This window comes from Colias croceus, chromosome 26 (genome assembly GCF_905220415.1).
Source record: "Colias croceus chromosome 26, ilColCroc2.1".
Lineage (NCBI taxonomy): Eukaryota > Metazoa > Arthropoda > Insecta > Lepidoptera > Pieridae > Colias > Colias croceus.
The window spans coordinates 619,508-643,164 of NC_059562.1; the positions used below are offsets into that span (position 1 = coordinate 619,508).

The following is a 23,657-nucleotide window of genomic DNA, read 5'->3' on the forward strand; positions in this document are numbered from 1 at the left end:
CATCAGCCCATATATTATGTTTACACTGCTGGGACACGGGTGTGCCTTAACGGAAGGGAAGGGAGGGATGACAAAGTATTTATTATTATAAAATTGTGGATAATACTAATGTACAAGATGAGAGCAGTTATTAGCGAATCAATTTCGAAGCTCCCATAGTGATAGTATTTAATAATTTAGTATCCAATCTAGACGTTCATTACGCTGGCCACTTAAACCGCAGTTAGGTTTCCCCGGAGACTGAAACGGTGCCTAGGTTCATCCAAAGTATCTAGATATTTTTGGTTTTACTGCGGTCTAGCTTGGGAATATTTTTTTCGGTTTATGGTTGACCTGAATTTTGTGGTACTTTACTTTATATTTTAAATCTAGAGTAATTTTATCTTTATGAATGAGTTGTTTTGGTCAATTATTTACTTATTTAATTGTTACTTTTAATGCTTCAATAGTATCAATACGTTCATTACTAACTTACATCAATCCATACATTCATTCATGTATGAAACCGCGTGCTACTTTTTTTAACAATAAAAACTCTCATATCTATGTAAAATGTGACCTGAAATTGTCCTGTAACTATTAAAATGCAACATGGACAAATAAGATTCAGTAAATATGCAATTATTTACACTAAAGAAAAGTTTTCATTACATTCTTACGTCCTTTTTCCGTCTCTTAACATCAGATAAAAATATGTTTCATAATAAAAAGAAAAATACATAATAAAATACATTTTATTCTGCTCTTTTTGCTTCCCGTATTTCTAACAATGCAACCTTTTATCTGGAGATAATTATACGGCTTCGAACTAAAACTGTATAGTTACAGTACATATAAAAAGTCTGCTGTTTCTATACACTGCTGCTGTTCTTTTTATCTCGAAATTACGTGAACACAATATTTAGAGCGAGATGATTATCTTTATTCAAAGCATTAAACTTTTAAATTCTATGTCTTCTAACTTCTAAGTTATGCTACGAAGTCCCAAAATGGTAATAAATATTGGTACCTACTCATTCAATTATGCCCGCTGATAACTCTTTGATTACTGATTGATATTAACAAGATTGTGTCAAGTTCAGAAATCAAATTAAATCGCTAATAAATAACCCTTCTAACAATCAATTAATATTGGAAAGTTAATAAGACAGGAGGGTACGTCAGCGGGCCTCGGGCCATGCGACTACCTGCAGGTTCTTGGCAATCGAGTGAAGACAATTAGGTCGCTCGAGCTTGCCTCTGCTGATTTGTTTGCATTATCGTTCCTTGATTTGTTAATAAATGTACCTTTTTGTTGCTTTGTTGGTTCATTATTTTTGAAATAATTAATTAATAGTCAGCTAGATCCGAAGCAAATATTACCGATAAAAAGTAATTTATTTTGCTGTTCTGAAAAGTGACACAATTTGTTTATAAATCTACGAAACAGTATAGAACCGATCACAAAGCATTCATTTTTCAAATTTGCGAAGAAATAATTTAAATTACGATTCAATTAGCATAACACATTCATTTTCCAGTACCAAAATAAAAATGGTTCATAATATCACTTCATCTTCATACCAATCTTACATTTCGCATTATGTTTTCATCATTTATCACAACGGAGCGTATTTTTTTGTAACAACCAGCGCTATAGGTCCCACGTTACACGTTTGCGAACAAAATAAATTAAATTCTCATTGAATGGAGAGCCGTCAAACGCAAACGTTAGGCCGGAGCGGAACACTCATTATTTCCACTTATTTCTTCGTTTCCCCTCTTTGCACTTTCTTGTACGTATCTACGTTTTGTAATTCTATTGTTTTTCTGTTAATAAGTAATATGTTATTCGTTGTTATTCTATTGGGTATTTTGTTATTACTTTTGCTGTGATAAAGTTAATAGCTTGATCTTAATTAAATTGGAATGAAGTTGGAAATTATAGCGTCTTAGATTGCATTCGCTGGTGACTATGTTATAAATTTATAAAATAGGTACGTGGCCAAATATCCATATTTCAACCCTAAACCTCAAATTTAATCAGTCGAACAACTCCGCCAACTTACTATTCAAAATCCAATAAGGTCTTAATGAAACCACACCAACAAATAAGTAACTAGTGCTAGCGAAATCTGCACCTCGAAGCACTAAAACTAGTTTCCAGCGAAGTTCAATGCGCTTAAATTAGTGTAGCACTGTCTCCACTTCCTGTATAAATCGAACCTGGGCCCCGAGCACTCGGTGTTAATAATTCATGAGCCACAGTACCACTTCTGAGCCTATTGAAGCTCCTTATAAGAGGTGACATGATAGATGTCAAGTCCTGCTTAGTTGCTAGATCGATCTGCATAAATTGCATTGCTGAAGTTGGCTTTAAAGAAATTCTGAAGCTTTTTAAACTGTAAACATTGATGATGTATAGAAAAAGTATTCTGCAGTCGATAACAATAACTATAAAACTTGGGTTACTCACTCTTTAATGTCTTGACCACTATATTTATTTGTGACATTGTCGTTATGAAACCAATCAATAGGTAGTTAATGATCTACAATCAAATTATATAAAATCCTACTCCATCCTGTCATTTGCTACGAACTATAATAATAGACTATCCCACTTATATAAACTCATGTCTTCTGCTCTGCATAATTAAAGAGGGAGGAGGACAAGACTCCCCCCTTCCCACATTAGGGGGGGGAGGAATTCGTATCACGCCAAATGACTACATTTATTTTAAGTGCTATGCATTTAGAAGATTTACCGCTCTCGTATCTTTGGTATGCAAAATGAGTTTTTTAAACGTAGTTTTTGTTGTTTAATGTGCAAAGAGATTACTCGATTTGTTTGAGACGAGTTATCATCATCTCATGACAATTGTGTAATTGAACTTTTATAACATAACGTTATTTTCTCGTTGAAGAAAAGCTTACGGTTTTGTTTTCCAAAGTTCGGTAGTTTTACTGTTTATGTAGAATGTAGATTATGTGATCACACTTAATTGTTTCGACTCAAAAGTGCTCTGAAAGCTTCCTTAGGGGCATGAAACAATATTTAAATGTTTATGTATGTTGTTTCAGATCTAGAGGGAGGTCGGGCGTGGTGCCGGCGGCGGCCGCAAGCCCGGCACCATGGCTACCGTGGAAGGGCGGCCGGCGCAGTATGGCGTCACCCTTCGGCAGCTGCGCGAGCTTATGGAGACGCGCGGCGCGGAGGGGCTCGCCAAGATCAACGCGCTCGGCGGGCCGCAGGAGGTGTGCAAGAAGCTTTACACATCGCCCACAGATGGTAAGTACTGATGCAGGTCTGGTCAATTCGTGTACGATAACTTGGGACTTGGTCGTAGGGGGGAAAGGAGTAGTAAAAGGAAAGGATATGCTTACGTCATTGGTTAGAACTTGAGTTTTTTTGGTGTAAATGATTTGGAATTAAGATACAAGATGATTCAGATAGAAGCCCATAAAAGTAGCATGCTATCGCGCACGGGTTGCACTTTAAAACATTATGAACTATTGTACAAGGTTCCACAAATTCATGATGACCTCGCATTCGCCAAAACCTACTCAAGGTCTATTCAATTAATTTGCCGAAAATCTCGAGTGTAATAAAATAAATAAGATACAGTGGTGGGTTTGTTACTCGGGCAGTAATGTCGATGTCAGACGGCGCTCACGAAACATCTTCACGGAGGATCGAAGCTCAATAGGCGACTCAAATTGGCACTCTGTCAGGAGATGTTACAGCTTTCATTGACTAGAAATACTTTGACACATAAAAATAAAGCTGAAATAGACTGATTTATATGTAGGCTGTAGATATATTACATAGAGTTGCTAGGAAATAGGAGCATTTGATTGTCACAAAAAAGTGGCTGTTTAGGAAGCTAAGCTAAAACTTTAATAAAACATATGAAAGATCGTAGGCCAAACTTATCAGAACGAAGTATATGTATGTGGTATCGTGTAGCATATTGTGATAAACTCGTATAATTATTCTAAACTCAGAAGCACTTATTAGGAAACTTAAAACTTGAAGTTATTTAAGTAGACTGAACGAGAATGCGTAATTAGCTCTCATCAAAGTTAGCGAATGTTTGATTTCGCATAAGCATATTTGTATATACCTTTTGGCGTTCGCAAGAAAATCAATAAGAAGTAGGTCCTAATGTTTTATTATGTATTTTGATGTGAGATATTTGCTAAGGAGCTGATGCGTCACTAAATGTTAAACACGTGAAGAAATGTAGGTACATAATATATACGATTACCATGCTAGAAGTACCCAAAGATATTGATATTTCATATACCTAAGTACCTATGGATAGACTATCTGGAATTATTAGATCGGCTTATTTACTCACAAAAAAATTCTAAAATCTCATAATAACACTATAAATATCAAAGGTAATATGATTAATGATGTAATTGTAAAGTTCTCGTAATGCTCCCCTATTAACGATGGCCAGCCATTGTCACAATAATAAAGACGACTCGCAAAAGTTGTGCCGTTTCCACTGGCTGCTATATTCTCGTTTTAATTCTTGTTTTTACTAAATTGGAGCAAACTCTCCGCGGCTATGGAAACATTTCGTTCCCAAAACAATTAGATTTTAAAACTGCTCGGAACTTGAGTTTCACCACTTCGTGTTATCTGTGTGGCTGTGTGCATAAAATAGTGCGGTGCTTTTAATATTCTAGTATGTTGGTACTGCTATAGATAAAGTATGGAATTGAAAATAATTTGTCTCTTTTATGCTGCTGAAGCTGTGAATTTTTCGTCCCTTATTTGAATGCGCACTTTTTTAAGGAATTAATACTCAAAATAAAACAACTCGAATGGATTTGACGTTAAATAAAGCCTTATTTCTTTTGTTTAAAGTGCTAATAGGAATATTCGAAAGTGTCTGTCAACTGTCATTTGTCGATTGGGATGATTTCTTTTTCAAGGAAAACTTACTTTAACCGTTTGTACAAAAATATTTAATCAACTTTGACGTATTTTCATTCGAGTAGCATGCAAGCAAAGCCGCGGGCTGAAACTAAAGCTAGTACCATAAAAGCGTGAGAATTAGTATAGTACAGTGAGGGAAAGTCCCTCTCTGCGGCCGCCTGGCCTCCGCAGAGCAAATGAGAACGTCGCTATTGATCGTGTTTCACCAATGAGCTGCTGATATCCTATCGTTAGATAAAAATAGAATAGTTATTTATGTTTTTAATTGGGAAAATAAAGGAAAATGTTGTTGAATAATATTTTTATTTGGTAGTAATTTTCAACCTCGTTTCGACTATTTTAAGCAATCAACGTTGTTATTATAGCGCCATTTATAAATATTCATGAATTTAAATTATAATATGAAGTATGAACGTTAAAATTATAAGTATTAGTCAGTTACTTGGTCTGAGTTCATATTTTGATCGAATAAAATCTACACTACCTAGCTTATTTATAGTATTTACTCATACTTATTTAAAATCTAACAAGTTAACAACATAGAGTCACAATTATTTACAGATGATTGAATTTCAAAGTATACTTCACAGGAATTTACAATACAGCTACGGTATTAGTTTCCCTCCAACATTTTCTGGTATAGATCTCGTATAGATAGCAATAACAATTGTACATACAGACAGATTGACATTATCGCGTCGCTGTCACGGCGAACACGTCGTGCGATAATCCTATACGGGTTGTTTGTGACGTGAACAACCCTTGAGTACGGTCAGCAACGATGACGCTAATTATTATTTTTATTGCATTTCTTTTTTTTTGTTTGAATGATGTATGAGGTAAATTCAGTAGTTCCAGAAAATTAAAAATCTGAATTTAACATAGTTCTAAATAAAATTTGTTTAGGTACTTACTGTTTATTACCTGTGAAACGAAGAAATTGCTAGATACTAAAAGCGTTGTGTTTAAATTATAGCAATCGATAGTCTATTCCTGGACGAATTTATAAATAGGCCGTCTAAAATTACTTAATATACATTCAATGTGAATTATCAAAACGGATGGTTCGGATATCACTTTGATGTGCAGATGGATGAACATTTAACAAAAAGATGGTTGAATTTGATAGCTCGGTTTTCGGCTCGCGTGAAAATTTGATCGGCCGTTGTTGTATCGATCTTACGGGTTCATTGAACTGCATTTGGTGGAAATCTCGTTGAAAGGGAAGTGGGTGGAATTTTATTATTTTTCCACCTACAAATATAATAATGTACCGAAGAGCGCGACAGATGTATGTCTTCTCGAGAATTGATTTATCTTTTTCATATGTCGTACAATAAATCTAAGATCGAACTGAATTTCAGAATTATGAGCAAAATAATAACTCACGAATTAAGTTTATAAACTTAAATTTCCAATAAGTAGAATTCCACTATTCGAAAGTGCGGTATTCGAATCCAGTAATAAAATTATTATTATCTCAAATAATAAAAATGTTAACTATCGACATATCAATAACTCTACACATTAAAGGTGCGTGTGTACACTGGGGGCAATCAATAATTTATTTAATTTTCTCTTCGCACTAAATACATGTCGTAAAGCGCGTCGCGTTTGTAACTACCGCAGGGTTTAACGACAGTAATGAAAATCACTACTAAAACCGTAATAATGTTTCATTACTATTATTGTACTAGAATCAAACAGATTATGTACTTTTAACATAATCGATAAGAAAATATACCTTATATTTTCTCTTATGAAATGTAAAGAATTTCAACGATTCGACTAGAACTTGTTTCGATCCTGTATTGACTTCTATTCAATCTTTGAAATCGAATATAAAAGTCAAAAGATATCGCGTCCAGAATTGTGAGTAAAGTGAAGTCCTATATGATATTCCAAAGTATTTTACCAGTGAGAGAATAGAGATAAGTTTTTCTAAGGCATTAGGACAATACGCTAAAAAACAAAATGAAAGTTCACATAAATGTAGAACAATTTTTATATAGCAACGAGTCTGTGGATATTTGCGTGGTCACTAATTGCTTTTTGATGAGATGCGCAAAGACATATCTCTGGCAGTAACGTTTGGTGTTTTAATAAAACTTCCTATTTTCGTGCGTAATTAACGATCGCGTCGGATTGTCCGTCCGAGCCTGATGGAATCTGATCCAATGAATTTTGAAGAACGGTGGCGATAACTTCGTCCGTTTCGCTTTATTAATCGATGAAATGGAGTCCGCTATTCATATGGAGATTGTGAAAATCGGATATTTTGTGTTGTACAAGTTAATTCTTGAATGAATTTTGAAAGTGAAATAATGTTTGTATTAAAAAAACCGCATATGAATTAAATAAGCTTACATTCTAAACTGTAAGTAATTAACTAACATTTAAATAATGTGAATTTCACGTACTTACAGAATTTTATTGCACATAAAATAATTTCATTTGACAGAACAAATTAGAGCAAATGATGAAGTACTTTCTAGACTATTTCAAAGTCAGGTACAATATGTACACGATGGAACTATTTCGTATCCAGTAAGTATGTTCTCACCTAATTTCCCCGTATCGTAGCGATCATGTTCGATCAAACTTCGCGTATAATGTAGGTCAAGTTTGCAGCTCAGCCGTGGCGCGGACTGTTTGACTGATGCCATTTCTGACATTTAGTTAATTCAGCCAGAAGCTATTGAATAGTAAATCATTATTTACCGATTATTCCAATGGAATAAAAGGAAAATAACTGATCTATTACTCATAGCCCACATTGTAAACAAAGTAGTAAAACATAGTTCTATGGAAAATATGCAAAATGTCGCCGCATAATCATAAAGTGTACATAGTTATAAATAATCTGGCCCGTAAAATGCAAATCTTGTTGATACAAGTGACTACACCGTAGACAAAGGCATGATGTCACAATATTATAATTAGCACACCTTTTTCGACTATGCATTTCAAGGGAAAATGTATTTTTCGCGGCGAGCAATTTTTTATCTTATCCGTCGGATTATAGAGCCGCTGTTTGCGCGGCTCGTTTGCTAATGATAGATGAGCTCTGTCAACGGCTGGCTGTAAAACGTTTCCAACGAAAAATGATCTTTACAAAATGTCTTTATCTAAAGCATTATGTGCATATTATTCCGCGAGAGCCCATTCATCTGAATTAAGCCCGGCTGCATTTTTGACATGGCACGATGCCAATTTTGCCATTAAAGTTGTATGATTTGGATCTACTGTTAATTTATTATTTTCAAGCCTAAATGGTTACGTTTCGAGATTATAGAATCGATGTACTTTACTATATTTTATAGATTTGACGTGATGTATTGGATGTTCTGAGATAGTTAGATATACTATGACGTTGGGTATTCGTTTAAATTTATCACCAACAAATGAATTAAGAAATACCATATAGATGACGGTTTTGTACTGAGCAGTCATACATTTTAATAGCCTTCCTTATTTGTACATATGTACGGAATTAATAAACCTAGATGGTGTGTCACGTTTCGTATTATTCAGGCCTTGTGCCACAATTGAAATAAGGAATACTCGGCGTGAATGAAATTTAATCTGAGTATTTAATTCAAGAGATTATTGTACGCTGCGCTATGCAATTTGCTCATATTCATATTAATATAAATTCTCGCATATTTCAGCTCTCAGCTACGTTTAGATATGGAGAAATTTAATTAAATATTATTGACCTCCTTTTAATATGGCATTCAATTAATAAATGTGGTTTGAATAAGATATGAATCTAACTTAAAATTGTTAATGGCTATTCGCAGATTTATGATTGCACATCTGAAGTAAAAACAAAGTAATATATGAAGTTATATAAAGATTGAAAGTAAAACAGGAATGTTGAAAGAGTAATGACACAAGAATGCACTCGTAATTCAACAAATAAAAGGAACTATCAAACAGAGCTGCTCAATGCTAATCAATTAGAACTAGACATAAATCTGACACCATTCGAAGGTGATCATTAGAAGGTAAAACAACTTTATCCCTGATACAAGGTGGCGTGTGGCGAAACGTGAACATCTTGACAGAACCGGAATGGATGGAGCAGTCAAATCGCATTAACCGGTGATCGATGCAAGCGTGCTATTCTAAGTTTTATTACATGTAATGTAGATATTTTCCTACTACAGAACCGTTACGAGGACTAAATAGGTCCTTCGAGCCAAAAGATTAGTGTAACTTGTATCCTGACCAATCCTTTTGCTTTAAAAGTATCCCAGTAGGATATCACTTTGACACAATATGTACTTGTGATGAACATGAAATAGTAATAAGTAAGTAAGTAATTCCGCTTTGCCAATCTCGCAGCTGTTAGATTATCGATTGTTATTTGAACGCTTTTAGGCTAGTGACACTATGACAGCTAATTTAATACTGAGCGTGAATGGAGTAATAATGCCTTTAAAAATTGAATCTGTGTCCAAAAGTATTTTTAGTTCATTTATTATACAAACAATTTGTACTGCCATAAATTTATAGTGCATAGGTATTGAAATCCATTGCAAAGTTCTCGCTTACTTCAGTTTTAAATCGTTTCTTTCAAAACTGAACTAAGTATTGGGATTGGGCAATGCAAATCCATTTAATTTTGATTAATTAAAAAAAAATATGGCGATTTTATCGACCTACATATTACTAATTTGTAGTCCATGTATTGTTTCCTAAATTGGTTTACGTTACTATGTGCAAGAGAGGTGCACAAGATAATCCTATAACAGTATACGGCTTCCATATTTCAGCGGTATACGTGTAAAAATCTTGATTTTCAATACCGTGTGTTTCTTTTGAGTATTATAGTTAATCATGCGAGTATCAAGGTTGTTCAATTGTTACTTGTATAATTTTATGTTCGTGTTTTCTTCAATCACTTTAAACTAAAATTGGTGTCTTCACAATTTTCTTATTATCTACTCGAATTGCATCTAGTTATACAAGATTTAGTTCGTCTATAACAAACAGTATCATAATGTCTCGTATTTGAGTGAAGGCTGCACATAACATTCGCACACTAACTTCACTCCACTAAACCTCAAGTGTACATATGGCACTATATCATGTGTAGCAGCAACTATCTGGTGCCTTCGCTGGTGAGAATAATAATAGATGTGATGTCATCATCCTTGAGACCACAATGACATCAGCAGATGTCGTCGACGAGAATAGGAAATGCAAAAACGCGTACTGCGTCACCGATGAGTCAAGCGATTGTCTATGGATTACGTCAGTGATTATCAAGTATTAATTAGCGACAATCTGGCTTTAAATGGACCTCTGGATTGTGATATGATACTAATCGTACAGTTAATTTTAGGTATCTTTGTTCTGTCTTATTGACAAACGCTAGATCCTAGGAAAAGTTAGAAGTGTAGAATTTAAAAGTAATGAATGTGAATGCGAATGACCAAAGAAATATTTACAAGACATTGAACGCACTATTAGACGATCGAAATAACAAATGTTTTCCCTGAAGCTGTACCCTTAAATCCTTTATACTTGCGCAGCCCATCGGGGCAAAGATTACGTAACGCAGACAATGCTGAGATGAGAAATTCAATTTCACGCTATGTGCTCTAGTTGAACGCTGATATTCAATGTTTTTCAATTGCATTATCAAGAGATGTCGACTCCACTTCTTCAGTCTATGTTGCGGATACCACGCTTTGAATATGGTAATTTTAAATTAACATTAGTTTTCTCTCTCTCTCTTGTCGGTCCCTCATGTCTGAGGATCGTGGTCAGCATCAGGGTTGCATCTGGAGCGGATGATTTACATTAGTTTTAAATCAAAGTTATTTATAGGCAGTGTTAGGCAGTTTGTATAATTATATAGGTTATTATATATTACTATTTCTCTTCTGAATTGCTTATTTGTAATCTCTATTTGCTTAATGTTTTGTTAAACATGTTCATTATTTGTGTTTCTTATATTTTTCAGATAACATGAGAATAAATAAAAAATAACAGCCTCGGCTTTCATATAAGTTAAAACATAACCTCGGATGTGTGCACAATATCTTATTTAAGGTTTAATGTTATTTGCCATAGGCTAATTAACAGCGTTATCAAATAAGCAACCTGACTACAAGACGAGATGACAAGGCCACAGATAAAACCGCCTTGTTAAGATAAATACTTAAATATAAACGTAACAAATGACACGTTGCTAGAGGCGCCGGCAGTGGCGTCTCCCGCCCTCCCGGTGATGACGTCACCACTCTCCCCCCGACCTACAAATAGATGTCATTTCCGTCTAACGGCTCCGAGTCAATGCTGTAAGAAAAGTTTTCTTCGCCCTGTCTCTTCTGCGAACATCGAACGGTCGCGATTCTTAATATTTCAAATGCAACTTTAAATTTTCTTTCGACGAGCTAATTTTTAAGAAACGTTGAATTTTAAAATTCTTAATGGTTCACCTTTATTTGATGTTCAGAACTTTGGAACTACTAAAATATTTAACGTGACATCAAACATTTAAGACTTAATTTTATGTGATAACAAATGCACAATTACAAGTTTTATTAGTTATTTAAATAAAAAGCTATTAGTCGGCACGTGGAATATTCAATAAAGCGATAACACTTAAGGAAAAAGTTATCTCGAATCGAGGAGTTAAAAAGTATAAAAAAATCAAATCGATGAAATGGAAAAAATATTGTTCCAAACGTCGAGTGCACTGAAAGGGCGTCGCGTCAGGGCTTTGTGAAAATATTTAAAAAACTGAAACCTTTCCATCTGCACCAGTTGAATACACAAATCCGCTGACGTGAACAAATGGACTTATTCGTTCTGTACATCGTCTACTTGCTTTTTTATTGCATCGCCACCTTTGTGTATTTTTCGAATTGACTTTCAAAGTGCTGTTTTCATTCGAGCGGTTAATTGCATGTAGTTTCACATGAAATAAAGTTGCGAACAAATTAATTCTTACAACACTTTCACGAAGTGAAATTGTATCGCGACATTATGTTTACAAACGAACATTCTGCTTTGGTCGTCGTTTAAAACTTGGACGGTAAATTTCAATTATGTATCTACTTAAAAATTCCAAAGTTTAATTAAATAAATTATTAAAACAATTTTGCTTTTAAATAGCGCATACGTCCCGTAAACTGAGAGAGATTTATTCAATTTATTTAAAGTTAGTTTAGTCTTTAAGCTGTAGCCAGAGCTTATAAAATTTAAAACGTTTCATAATCCTAAAAATAAATGAAACGATAAAAGTTTACCACCCAGTCCCTGGAATAGTTTCTCAGACGATAAATTAAGCTATCATAATATCATTCGTAGTAATCATCATCATCATCATCAGCCCATATACGTTCCCACTGCTGGGACACGGGCCTCCTATGAGGGTACAGGCCATAATCCACCACGCTGGCCAAGTGCGGGTTGGCGGATGACACATGTCGTCGAACTTTTTTTTTTTTTTTTTTAATTCTTCGACATGTCGGTTTCCTCACGATGTTTTCCTTCACCGTTCGAGCAATTCACAATTCCCAATTCACAAACACACTATAAAACTAATAAAAGTGTGATGGGAAGTGACGTGAAGTACGTACAGTGTACAGTACACCGTGTGCAATAGAAACTAACCAGGTACGTGCGTTATGATTGAACACTCGCAGGTATTTCTGCCGCCTATATTAATATTGGGATTAAAATAAAACTCGACCACCTTTCATATTGACTGGATACGCTAGATTTTAATTGTCGATTTGAGTTATTACTTGGAATTTCATTATTCGATCGTCAATTCTCGTTCCTATTATGTAAGCATTAATCGGGTCAGATACTGCAGTACTTCGGACAACTGCTATCAATTTATTACAAGCCATTATGAAACATTTCACACGTATATTTTAAATTATGATAAGATTCAAAATTTATATTTGATTAGAGTACTGATATAGTAACATAAGTTTCAAATAGATAAATATTAAATCATGATCGAGTACTAACTTTATTATTTTTGATAGTTATCATTATATCCGTGATTTTTATCTATAAAATAACTGCTTTATGACAAGGACATTTATATTTAGCGAGGATTTTAAAAACGTCTCAATGATAATGAAATTATATCTTCCTCGTTGTATTTCCTCAGTGATAATATTAAAATTATGAAGTAACGTAGTATTGGATAAAGTACCCTTTCGAATTATTTCCGGGTCATTCGAGTGTTCACAAATGCTTACTGGGTTGAAAAGTGTTTCGTCAATTTGTTTTGTGAACTCGTTTCTTAAATTTCATAAAATATCATAAACATCAGATTTTTTGCCGTTTTCTGTTATGTCGTCTATAATGTACATGATGCTACATTATATGAATTATCATGCCCTTCCTATGCTATTATAGGTTGTGTGTAAAATGGAACAAAATACACTGTGGAAAATTTGAAAAGCAGTCGATGTGAAAGCACCTCGCCGCAAGCGAAGACGAACGGCCCGCGCGCCCATGTACGTCTAAAACAAATAACCAAAATGTTCTCAACATACGTTACCCGAGCCCGTTATTGAGGTGCTACATCATATTATTTACAGAACTTACAGGTTAATGCGGTTGCCTCAGTAAACTAAACGCTTCGGCTACACAATCTATTGTTAGGAGTACATAGCTGTCCGATAAATTTTACGCTCCGAATTCCAGATCGGCTACCTGGACATCGTAAATTTCAAATGGCATTGCCTCACTTCGGTCTCACATATCCGTCTAAGATGGAGTAACGGAGGAATGCAGTGATGACAAACTGATTGATTTATTTCGTCAATTTTGGCAGTCACCTGCCATATTCGCGTAAGTTACATAAACGTCATGATGTCACTCCAAGGTAGGAGCCCCGAGCGGCCTTGCGTCATTGTTTTCGCTGGAATACAAATTGCGAACGATAACAATTATTAATTCCGCCCTCGTCAATATGGCTAGCGAGTTTTTCTACAAAATTGCAACGAGCCCAGGGGCACGCGTTAATATGTACGATTTTAACTTTAAAGATCATTAGTCACATGATTTCTGATGTTCCCAGACACATAGAACCGAATTCCGAGACATGTTTTGCGACGAGCAGAAATAGCTCACAGCGGGTACTATGTGATCTCCCTGCGTGACGCCCGCCCAAAGCTTCCGTCCCGCTCGAGCTCGCGTGCCGGCGATATGCCTTTCCTGTTCTTGCGCACTCAGTTCATTGTTTCAAAGCGTAGCTCTGTTGGCCGGCGGACTGAAATAGGTCGGGAGCGTCCGAAACACGGCGCTCGCGTTATCGAAAGCTATCGCGAGGTCACTGCCGGAAAATCATGAACAGCGCGCGCTGAATGATACCCACCCCATTACAATGACTATTATCCATTTATTCACTTACAAATTACAAACGTATACAAATAACATGATATGATACAATCCTTTCGATTTCATTATTGGATATTGGATAATATTTACGTAACCATATTCTTTACATAGTATTAAAATGTTACTTAGTTTTGAATACTCTGTTCGTTAGTTCTTCTGGAGTAGTAAACAGTTCCAGTCTATGGCGGATTATTTGGGGTATGAATGGACAGGCCAAGGAAATTTAACACTCCCGAAAAGCTTGACACAAAAGAGCACTGTACCGCGTCCGGTGATTACAGCTGCGAAACTCACATCCAGATTTTATTTCGGTACAATAACTACTATTTGAATATTATGATCGGCAGCCGTAATGATTGCTTCAAATCGACCCTACGCACTGCGGTCATCAACAAGCTTGACAGCGGCTCTCAAAAGGTATTTCAAATATCGGTCAGCTGAGTGAATGATCAACAACGTACTAATAATAACGTCATAGTGAAAATAGAGCAATAACATTCAGTGTTGTGTTACATTCGGCTGCAATGAGCAATTAGCTGATTGTTTCCATAACTGTGGCACTCGTGTTTGCGCCGTGCGGCTAATGTACATTTTCCTCCCGTTACATAACAATACTAATAAAAGTCACTCGGACATTTTCAGCCCTATGCGCTAATTTTATATTACTTGTTACAGTTATTCGTTCACCTTTTCCTTGACTTACTACTCTAAATATAATTTATTTTGTTTTCATTATATAAACTAGCTCACTGGAACATAACAGATGGACACAATGTAGATGTTTGTTATCTCTACCATCCGTGAAATCTTCAAATAGATTTTATTGTTGTAGATATAACAAAATGCATGCAGCAGTCTTAACTGTTATTTGAAATTGATTTCTAAATCCACTATAAATGTTCTTCAACATGAGTTAAAATGCTACAAATGAATAATAATCCACAATTTAATGCAGTGTTGTTCATATTAGAGCTGATAAATCATGCCGTTATATTCTGCTAATAATATTATAAAACATCTGTTATTGCGTTGATAACATTTTGTTTTATTAATTCCAAAAACCAATATCTTACCATTAAGATATTGGTATACTTGGCATCATACGGCATATTGACGAGAAGCTGTGATCTTGTACGTGCAAACCACGTGACCCCATGTCACGAGTAACACTTTTGATGTATCATTGTTATTAAGATCTATTTCAGTAGATCTATATTCGTCAATCGCACGTCTTAGTGACATAATTTCATATCATACATAATTACAGCGAATGAGCACAAAGACGACGAAAATTGAAACGTGTAACGTTGCCAAACTGGTTCCTTCATCTACGTTGGGGTACCTACTATGTTCTAGGTGCCCTTTGGCAGCCGCCGCTGCCAGTAAGTAACCAGCGAGTGAGACCTCTGATAGTTCATTGGCTTTCGGTTCGCTGAATAGAGTTAACCAGCACGAAGGGGTGCGAGGCGGGTCTCCCTCGCTGGTCGCCTTGAAGTTGGCACGAACGCACGAGTCTACATCGATTAATGTTTTGTACTCCACGTTTCTGTTACTAACTATACTTGTATCGAATACGTATTACTAATAGATTGTGGCTATCTATCATTCACTATAGGAACGGTGCCAAACATCCCAGTTGTTCTTTTGAATAAGAATGTTTGAGGTTTGGTCATGTGACGACAATGGTGTCAATGAGGTATCGATAAACTATGGAAATCTAAACAACGCAACGCTACATTCCATTAATTGGTTATAAATCAACAAATAAAATTTAAATTTCATGAACAAAATCATAACTAGAAGTTGATATAACAATCGATTAAAATTATGGTAAAACTAAACAAACTCATTTACATTCTGTACTGCATGTAAAAACAAGAAGCCAATACCGTTGGGTAACTATTTTAGTGAATCATTTGATTTACTCTTTATTCGATGGAATTTTAAAGGAAACATTAATGGTGTTTATTTAATCCCAAGTGTAGTTTAATATAAAGATAAAATGTTTGGCAGCAATGAGCGTTATATAGATTTACTTATTATTAATAAATATCACTGGATTATCATTGTCTTGTGATGTTGATGAGAGATCTACAAATTTCGCCAGTGACGTCACGTTTTTTGACGCTAAACAGACGTCAATTGGGTTTGTGACGTTAAGCCCTCCAGACGTACCCGCCACGTCTACAAGTTAAATAATATTAATTACAATTATTACTTGAGTTGCGTCACGTGAAGACGGTCCAAACGTGATGGTCCTACCGTGTTTATTTTTGAGTTCAACTATATTTAGATGCGACGTTTTTGTCAATATTTTTAGTGTAGGTAGGTTTGCATACGTTAACATCGCCCAAAATTGTTTTTATATTGTGCTTTCTAAAGAAGCTTCATCCCCGTCCAACTCCATTTAGCTTTTAATAAAAACATTTCTTATCAGAAGATCTTTCGGCAACTTTAACAATATGGCCGTTCTCGCAATATGAGTCAATATAAGCAAAAAATATTTCACTTTTCTGAACTCGGTACACTCATGTAGGAGCTATTACACTTTTTATTATCTCGATATATATAGCTTTGGTAATAAAACCTCTCGAACGGTGCTATCCGCAGTTTTATAATCTAAAGCGCGCTATTTTAGTAGTAACATTGAAAAACACAATAGTTTTTGCCGTTGATTCATAGACTGGCATTTATAGGGCACACTGAAACAATCCAGCTCGTTTGTTTTATTTAACCGGCGGTCTTTCATCGGTAACAACGGGCCTCGAAAGCAATTTAGTTTCGTAACCCTTCTCATATAGCCTACCGTGTTAGGGTTGCCACTTGCCGCTACTCCGGTATTTCATTATTGCCACTTATCATTATGTAGGTTTTAACATTTGTTTTCTTATTCAGGGTATAGTATATACACACTAAAACATTATCATTCTTAATTTGCTGTAGATTAAAAAAATCTAACTCTGATTTCAGTCAGAGCACAAATAAATACTTCAGTAAATTTAAATGAAAATTTAAATTCAGTCTCCATTCCTCTATGTGTAATTCCCAACGGTCTATCGGCAACCCTATCGTCCACGTATGTTCCCTGTGGATTTGCCACAGTTTATATACCTCCCGAGATCTACTTGAGTGCTTCGTGTTTTGAATTCCTTAGACTGCTGTTTGCAATTTCATCTCGTCAGTAATTGGCTCGTGATCTCCTGTAATCAGAATTTTAATGATGTTAAAACTTACAATGAACTGAACACAATTAAACCTACAAGTACCTTATTTGACATAACTCAATCTGTAGGAACATTATGTGGTGGTTCGTCGTCGCGTTATTATTTATGCTTTAGAGTTTAGAGTAGTTTATTTTTTAACCGACTTCAAAAAAGGAGGAGGTTATCAATTCGGCCGATATATTTTTTTCGATAGATTATGTCGATAGTCAAATAATTTGTTCCAAATAATAAATCACATATATGAAATGTTCACTCCACACTGCATCAAGTTCCATCTCTAAATTTTCATTGTAACCAGATACATTTTCACTGTTAACAGATAGCAGTGTAACAGGAATAATTGAACACTCTGCGGTACAATGACAAATATATACCCGATATCTAATTTCCGAGTATAAATCTCATTTCTCGTAACCGCGGTACATCTGCATTGGTTGATATATTTGGTTACACTTCTTCCGCAGTCTTGCTCTCTGTTATGGGAATATGACCGTTATCATCCTGTGTTAGAGCTGCAATTGGTTTGGGTTTGACTGGTGTTATATTGGTATCGCTGAGGTTTGCATCGACCGATACAGTTTCAGTTCATTTAGGTTCATCGTACACTTCTGCTAACAGATTTGGTCCCTATTTTTTGTAGGTATATATCACTTTGAAGTTCATAGTTCTATTCGTGTAGTTTTAAAACGTTTATCAGTTATTTTTACATAGAAAACTGAATAATTGAACAATGCTCTTGTCAATTAAATTACGTTAGGCCTGTATTTTTAAATCAAATTTAAACCAGGTCGGTTCTACCAGGTATGAAAAATATAGCATTTCCCATTAAAAATTCACCTGAATAATCTTATCCAGCAGATATTAACTTACCATGATCTTAATATAAACTCGTGTGTATCTTGCATTACCGCAGCATGCGCCTGCGCCGCTGACTCACCGTGTGTCATACCAACGTCCTGTAACACAAGACGGCCTTCCGCGTGTGCATCATTAATTGCTATTGTTAATATTTGGATTACTTCACTCGTTTATATATCCGTGCGTCAGATAAGCGTGAGTTTGAGTTGAGTAAGGTGTAGGACAGATGCAAACATTTGTTTTTAAGTAGGTTTTGCTTTATGCTCAGGTTTCTCTCCTACAGAGAGTTAAGTAGATAGTTGGGTTGGTTTTAAATACAATTTTGGGTGTGTTCTTTTAGTCGTTTCATCAATATCACCATAAGAATTAGATTCAAAAACAAGACTGTTTTGTTTGGAAACTAAAAAATGTTGTAAAAACATTTATTGCAAAATTTTAATTTATTCAAACACTATATAACTTGAATAAGAAAATATTATCGTTAATTGTTTTCTGCATAAAACTACAGTTATTGGCTTGTAATTATTTGTAGTTTAAGTTTTTATACTTTCAAGGCAAACAGTCTAATAAAACAAAAAACGACCGACCTGATTATTTCTTTATTTTTGGTTAAAATGCCAAAGTGCAATTAGGTCTAAATTTAGTATGTTTGTTTGCTTGCTACACTTTACATGTAAAATAAACAATCGCATATGGTTCGATACAGTTGTTGTAACCTCGATCGTGGCAGGTAAAGAAATGACATTTCAATTCAACTTATGTAAATATAATAACAACAATCTGACGTTGATACTGACCAACGTGTTCAAACAAACAAACAAAATTTATAAAATATGTATATTAAAGGCATGAGGAAAAACTGATGGGTCATCTAGATATGGAAAATTTACCTACGAAATTTTACCTATTATTATTATTAAGGTATCTTGAATTTAGGTATCTTTCTAAAGGAATATTCTACTTTCCAACGAATTATAGCTTTTCTAAATATAGCGTCGTATATAAATGTTTGAAGCGATGGCAAAGGAGAAGGTTGGTGACCCGTCGTTAGGCTTATCTTCATCACCAAATATAAAATTATGCACTTTAGAGGGCTCCATATTTAAGTAAGTGTGACGTCACATAGTCTCTTGATCACATCTTTTTACATTCACCATTTATCAACTTATAATATTATTCTTGAAAGTTTACACAGCTCACTTTCAGAATTTTGACGTTTGCAATAAAGCGACATCTTCCTGATCTTAAGTCGCGAGAGTGCAGTCATTAAATTATATTGCATCCTATTCTTGAGTGTCTATCTTTTAATTCTTAGGAAATAAGTAATAGAAGATTAATTACTAATAATAATATAGTTTTATCAAAGTATGCAATCAGATGAGCGGTAAATGTTCTCAATTCTCAGACAACACAAATGTTTTGGACATTTTACATATCGTCAACAAGCTGAACAATTTATTTTAAATGTCTTGTTTAAACTTTTTATAAAAGCAATCGATTTAAAAGAAACCTCATTTAATTTTTAATAATAAAAAAAAAATAGTTGTAATACCTTGTATTGAAATAAATGCAATTCTATGAAACTCCTTCCGCAGACGTCAGCACTCAGCGCTAATGGCCGGAGTCCCGCCAAACTATTAGCAGTGTTAATTAAACATGTCGCTATGAATTTGTTTGCACGTTCAAAGAAATTGTCATTTTATGTATTATTCCGCAAATACAGTTTAGAATTAGAGACTATAATAATTTAACAATAGAGGAAAATTCTCCTTTGAATTAACAATAAATGTATTTTTTCATTTTTGTGTACGAACCGTTTTATAGCCGTAAATTTATGGCCTATAACGTCTTCGACACAAATTTGATACAGAGTGCTCGAAATAAATCGCTTATTAAAATATCGTTTATCTGGATAAGTTTATGACGTATTCTGATGTTTAATGACCGTGAGTAATAAGGTGTGTGTACCTTGTGTAGGTAGAAATAATTATTGTAACGTCCTACACTGAAATTTATTACTTTATCACGCAGGTCCGTTAATAAACCCTATAAATAGTACCTAAATTTAAAAATAAACATGTGAGATTTAAACGTTGAACTCCATTTTCTGTTTTTCAAATTACATTCGGTATCTATCAATCTTAATTGACACTGCAAATATGAATTAGCGAAGCTCAAGTTAGCTTTGCAGAGAACTGTCTGTTATTACATATTTACGCTGTATGTATCTGAAACGAACCAATTTACGTAATCAAGAATTTCAGTAAAAAGCGAATGTCTCACGTTGTTAATATCAACTAAATCTTGATTCTCTCGTTATTTACTCAAACAAGATTTATGCAGATAACACATTGCACGGCTAGCGTGCAATTCGCTAGAAACTTACGCAAAAAACTTTTACGTAAACCAATTTATCCTGATTTCATTCAAAAGTATATATCGTATGGGCGCAAGAATTTTCTGTTTTTATTAAAAACAATATTTGTGTATGAGCGGAGTCGTTTACGCAGCGTTTGATGGCGAACTAATATAAATCTATTTCAGTCACAACAGAAAAAAGCTCTGAATTGTTTATAAGGCAAGTTTTGCGAACGATCGATGAGTGCCGACTGCCGGCAGGCGACGCGATAACTTTGTTTGGAAATAGGCTCTGTACGTCAAATATTTATGAAACACAATACATATACCAGCACAATGTGAACTATTTTTCTATGGTTGCTTTTTGAATTTACTTGGTAACCTTGATTTTGATAATAAAGACCACATTGTGGACGCACTCCACACTCATTTCCCGAATTGAATTATGTTTAGCTTTCCGATCTTTGATATGGTGTTACAATATTGAATAATAATGAGTTTTACCAGTATATCAAAATGTTATGTTCGTAATGGTATACAATATTTTATGAAGAACGCGCTAAAACGTTGAATAATATGACTCAAAATGACGTATCCAGTGTTGGTAATACAACAAGTGTTCAAATGTACACTGAGAGCAAAACGGAAGAGTAAATATAAATCAATACTCGTAAAATGCCAATGAATCTTAGATCGATACACACGGGTATAAGATATGTAGTACAACGCGTGTTATAAAATTAATGTACACAAACACGGTCGTGTAAAGATGAGTGCATAAATGAAGATATGGTTCATTCAATATTTTACATTTCTATCTTGTTAGTAGCTATCTATATTTCACCATAGATACTGCTAATAGCACACACTTTGTATTGTTATAATAATTATTGTCCAAGACGTGTACTGCCGCTAGCCTAAATAATCTACGAAACCTTACGCCGTACGCGTCTGCACAAAATTCAGATTGTTTTTACAGTAGTAGATAATGAAAAAATATTTATATAAACGAATCAATCGTTTATTGTTTCAATCCTACGAATCAATACTAGATGTACTAGCCCAAGCAAACCAGTACATTTCTGCCCGATCAGTCGCCCACCATCCATTTCTTTTGATGTGCCGACAGCTTTGATGTTTCATGATGTAGCCTACAATCCAATTTGGATTTTATTGCTCGCACGCTAAAATATACTATGCATGTGTCATTTGTTTTAAAATATCATGATATTTTCTAACAGATGATTGATATTATTCGGGAGTCGTATAATTGTTTTGTATACCTTTTACCATCGGACCAATTACTAGGGTTGAACATTTGTATTATAATATCGTTAGTGTGTAATAGTAGACATTATTCTACAATCTACTTATCATGATAGATTGGTCAGTAATTAAGGAATAAATATCTAAGTCTCCGTTTTTTCTATTTTCTAGGTCTTAGCGGTTCGAAAGCCGACATGCAGCACAGGCGGGAGGTGTTCGGTTCCAACCTGATCCCTCCCAAGCCGCCGAAGACGTTCCTCACGCTGGTGTGGGAGGCGCTGCAGGACGTCACGCTGATCATCCTCGAGGTGGCGGCGGTCGTCTCATTGGGTCTGAGTTTCTACAAGCCGTCCGAAGACGAGAGTGATGTTGGTGAGTGTGGACAACCCTAATGTTGTTACCATATGTTCTTTGAGTTGTTTCTTTATGTTCTTTGAGAAACTAACAAGCATAGGGTTGCCTCATGCATAGAAATACATGTTTGTTTCAAATAGTTATTGCATCCTACGATAATCTTTAGAAAAAAAAGCAAAAGTATAATATGATTACTAGATACGGTTATTAATTAAACCTGATAGGGTAATTATCAGTTTAAACTTAATAGTTAAAGTTCAATTAATTTCAGATCAAAAGGTAACAATACAAATAATTATGTATCAGTAAGCTCAAATTTTTAATGGCCATGAGGGCATAAACTAATATCAAACCAATATGGAGTATTCGTACAACACGAAACTCATTACAAGCGAGCTTTTCATGAACGATTTCATTTCAATGAATTGAATTTCCGATACATCCAATTATATTATCATTTTGGCTTCTGGATTTGAAGCTGTTACTATTGTTACAAGAAATGTTGATAAACTTGATACAGAAATTGAAAATAGTAGCTTAGATGTTGTAATTGTAACTGAATATGATAAAGCAATAATATAAACGATAAATGTAATTTATGAAAATAGTAAAGTGGAAATTAAACTTGAATCGAGGAATTATAACTTCTATTCTGGTTATTTACTAGGTACTGTTAATTAATTATTATCAAGTTGAACATAGGCCTTTTCATTGAAAACTTTACAAATCAATAATACCTGAACAAGCCCTAAATTGTTATTTAAAATAAGACAATGTTACCAATTATGTATCTCTAGCACTGTACATAACAAATTAATAATATATGTGTTCTCTTTTATGTCTATGGAATCATTAGACAGTATTGGTAAGATGTCAACGTGAATTGGTTTCTATCCTGCACCACCCCAATCCCTAACAGTATATTTAGCATGGGAGTTATTAAATGAACTCATTAATTATTTATTTTTCATTATCATTCCTTTGAATAAAATGAATGTCTTTTTATTTTACCGTTTCTAATCTTAGCTTGTTGAACTACAAACTCTTAAAAATTATTTTTGAGCTCTCTCGGTTACATTGTTTTTTCACACTTCAAATAAAACTTTAGAATGGCGTTCGCGGAAATTTTCTTTTTGTATTTCAGTCGGTTTAATTTTTAATTCACCAAGTTGTTGTCTTGTTTATGAAGTACTTGTAAGTTCTTTTAAGATTTCTTTGTTTTTACTATGATTTAAATCGATTTTTTCAAACCAAGAGTTGATTTAAAAACTCCCCTGCTCAGA

General features: G+C 34.6%; 1 protein-coding gene across 12 annotated transcripts in view; it reads left to right on the plus strand.

Annotated features, from left to right (window-relative positions):
• LOC123703493 (plasma membrane calcium-transporting ATPase 3) overlaps window positions 1-23,657 on the plus strand; it is a 133,622-nt gene that overhangs the window by 74,973 nt on the left and 34,992 nt on the right. For 9 of the 12 annotated variants that reach the window (XM_045651509.1, XM_045651510.1, XM_045651508.1 and 6 more), the window contains 3 exons: window positions 3,061-3,268; window positions 22,192-22,392; window positions 23,231-23,239. In XM_045651509.1, the coding sequence (XP_045507465.1) occupies window positions 3,112-3,268; window positions 22,192-22,392; window positions 23,231-23,239 (367 nt within the window). In that variant the 5' untranslated portion in view covers window positions 3,061-3,111. The remainder of the gene's footprint in view (window positions 1-3,060; window positions 3,269-22,191; window positions 22,393-23,230; window positions 23,240-23,657) is intronic. The other 3 variants (XM_045651512.1, XM_045651519.1, XM_045651520.1) reach the window with 1 other exon arrangement.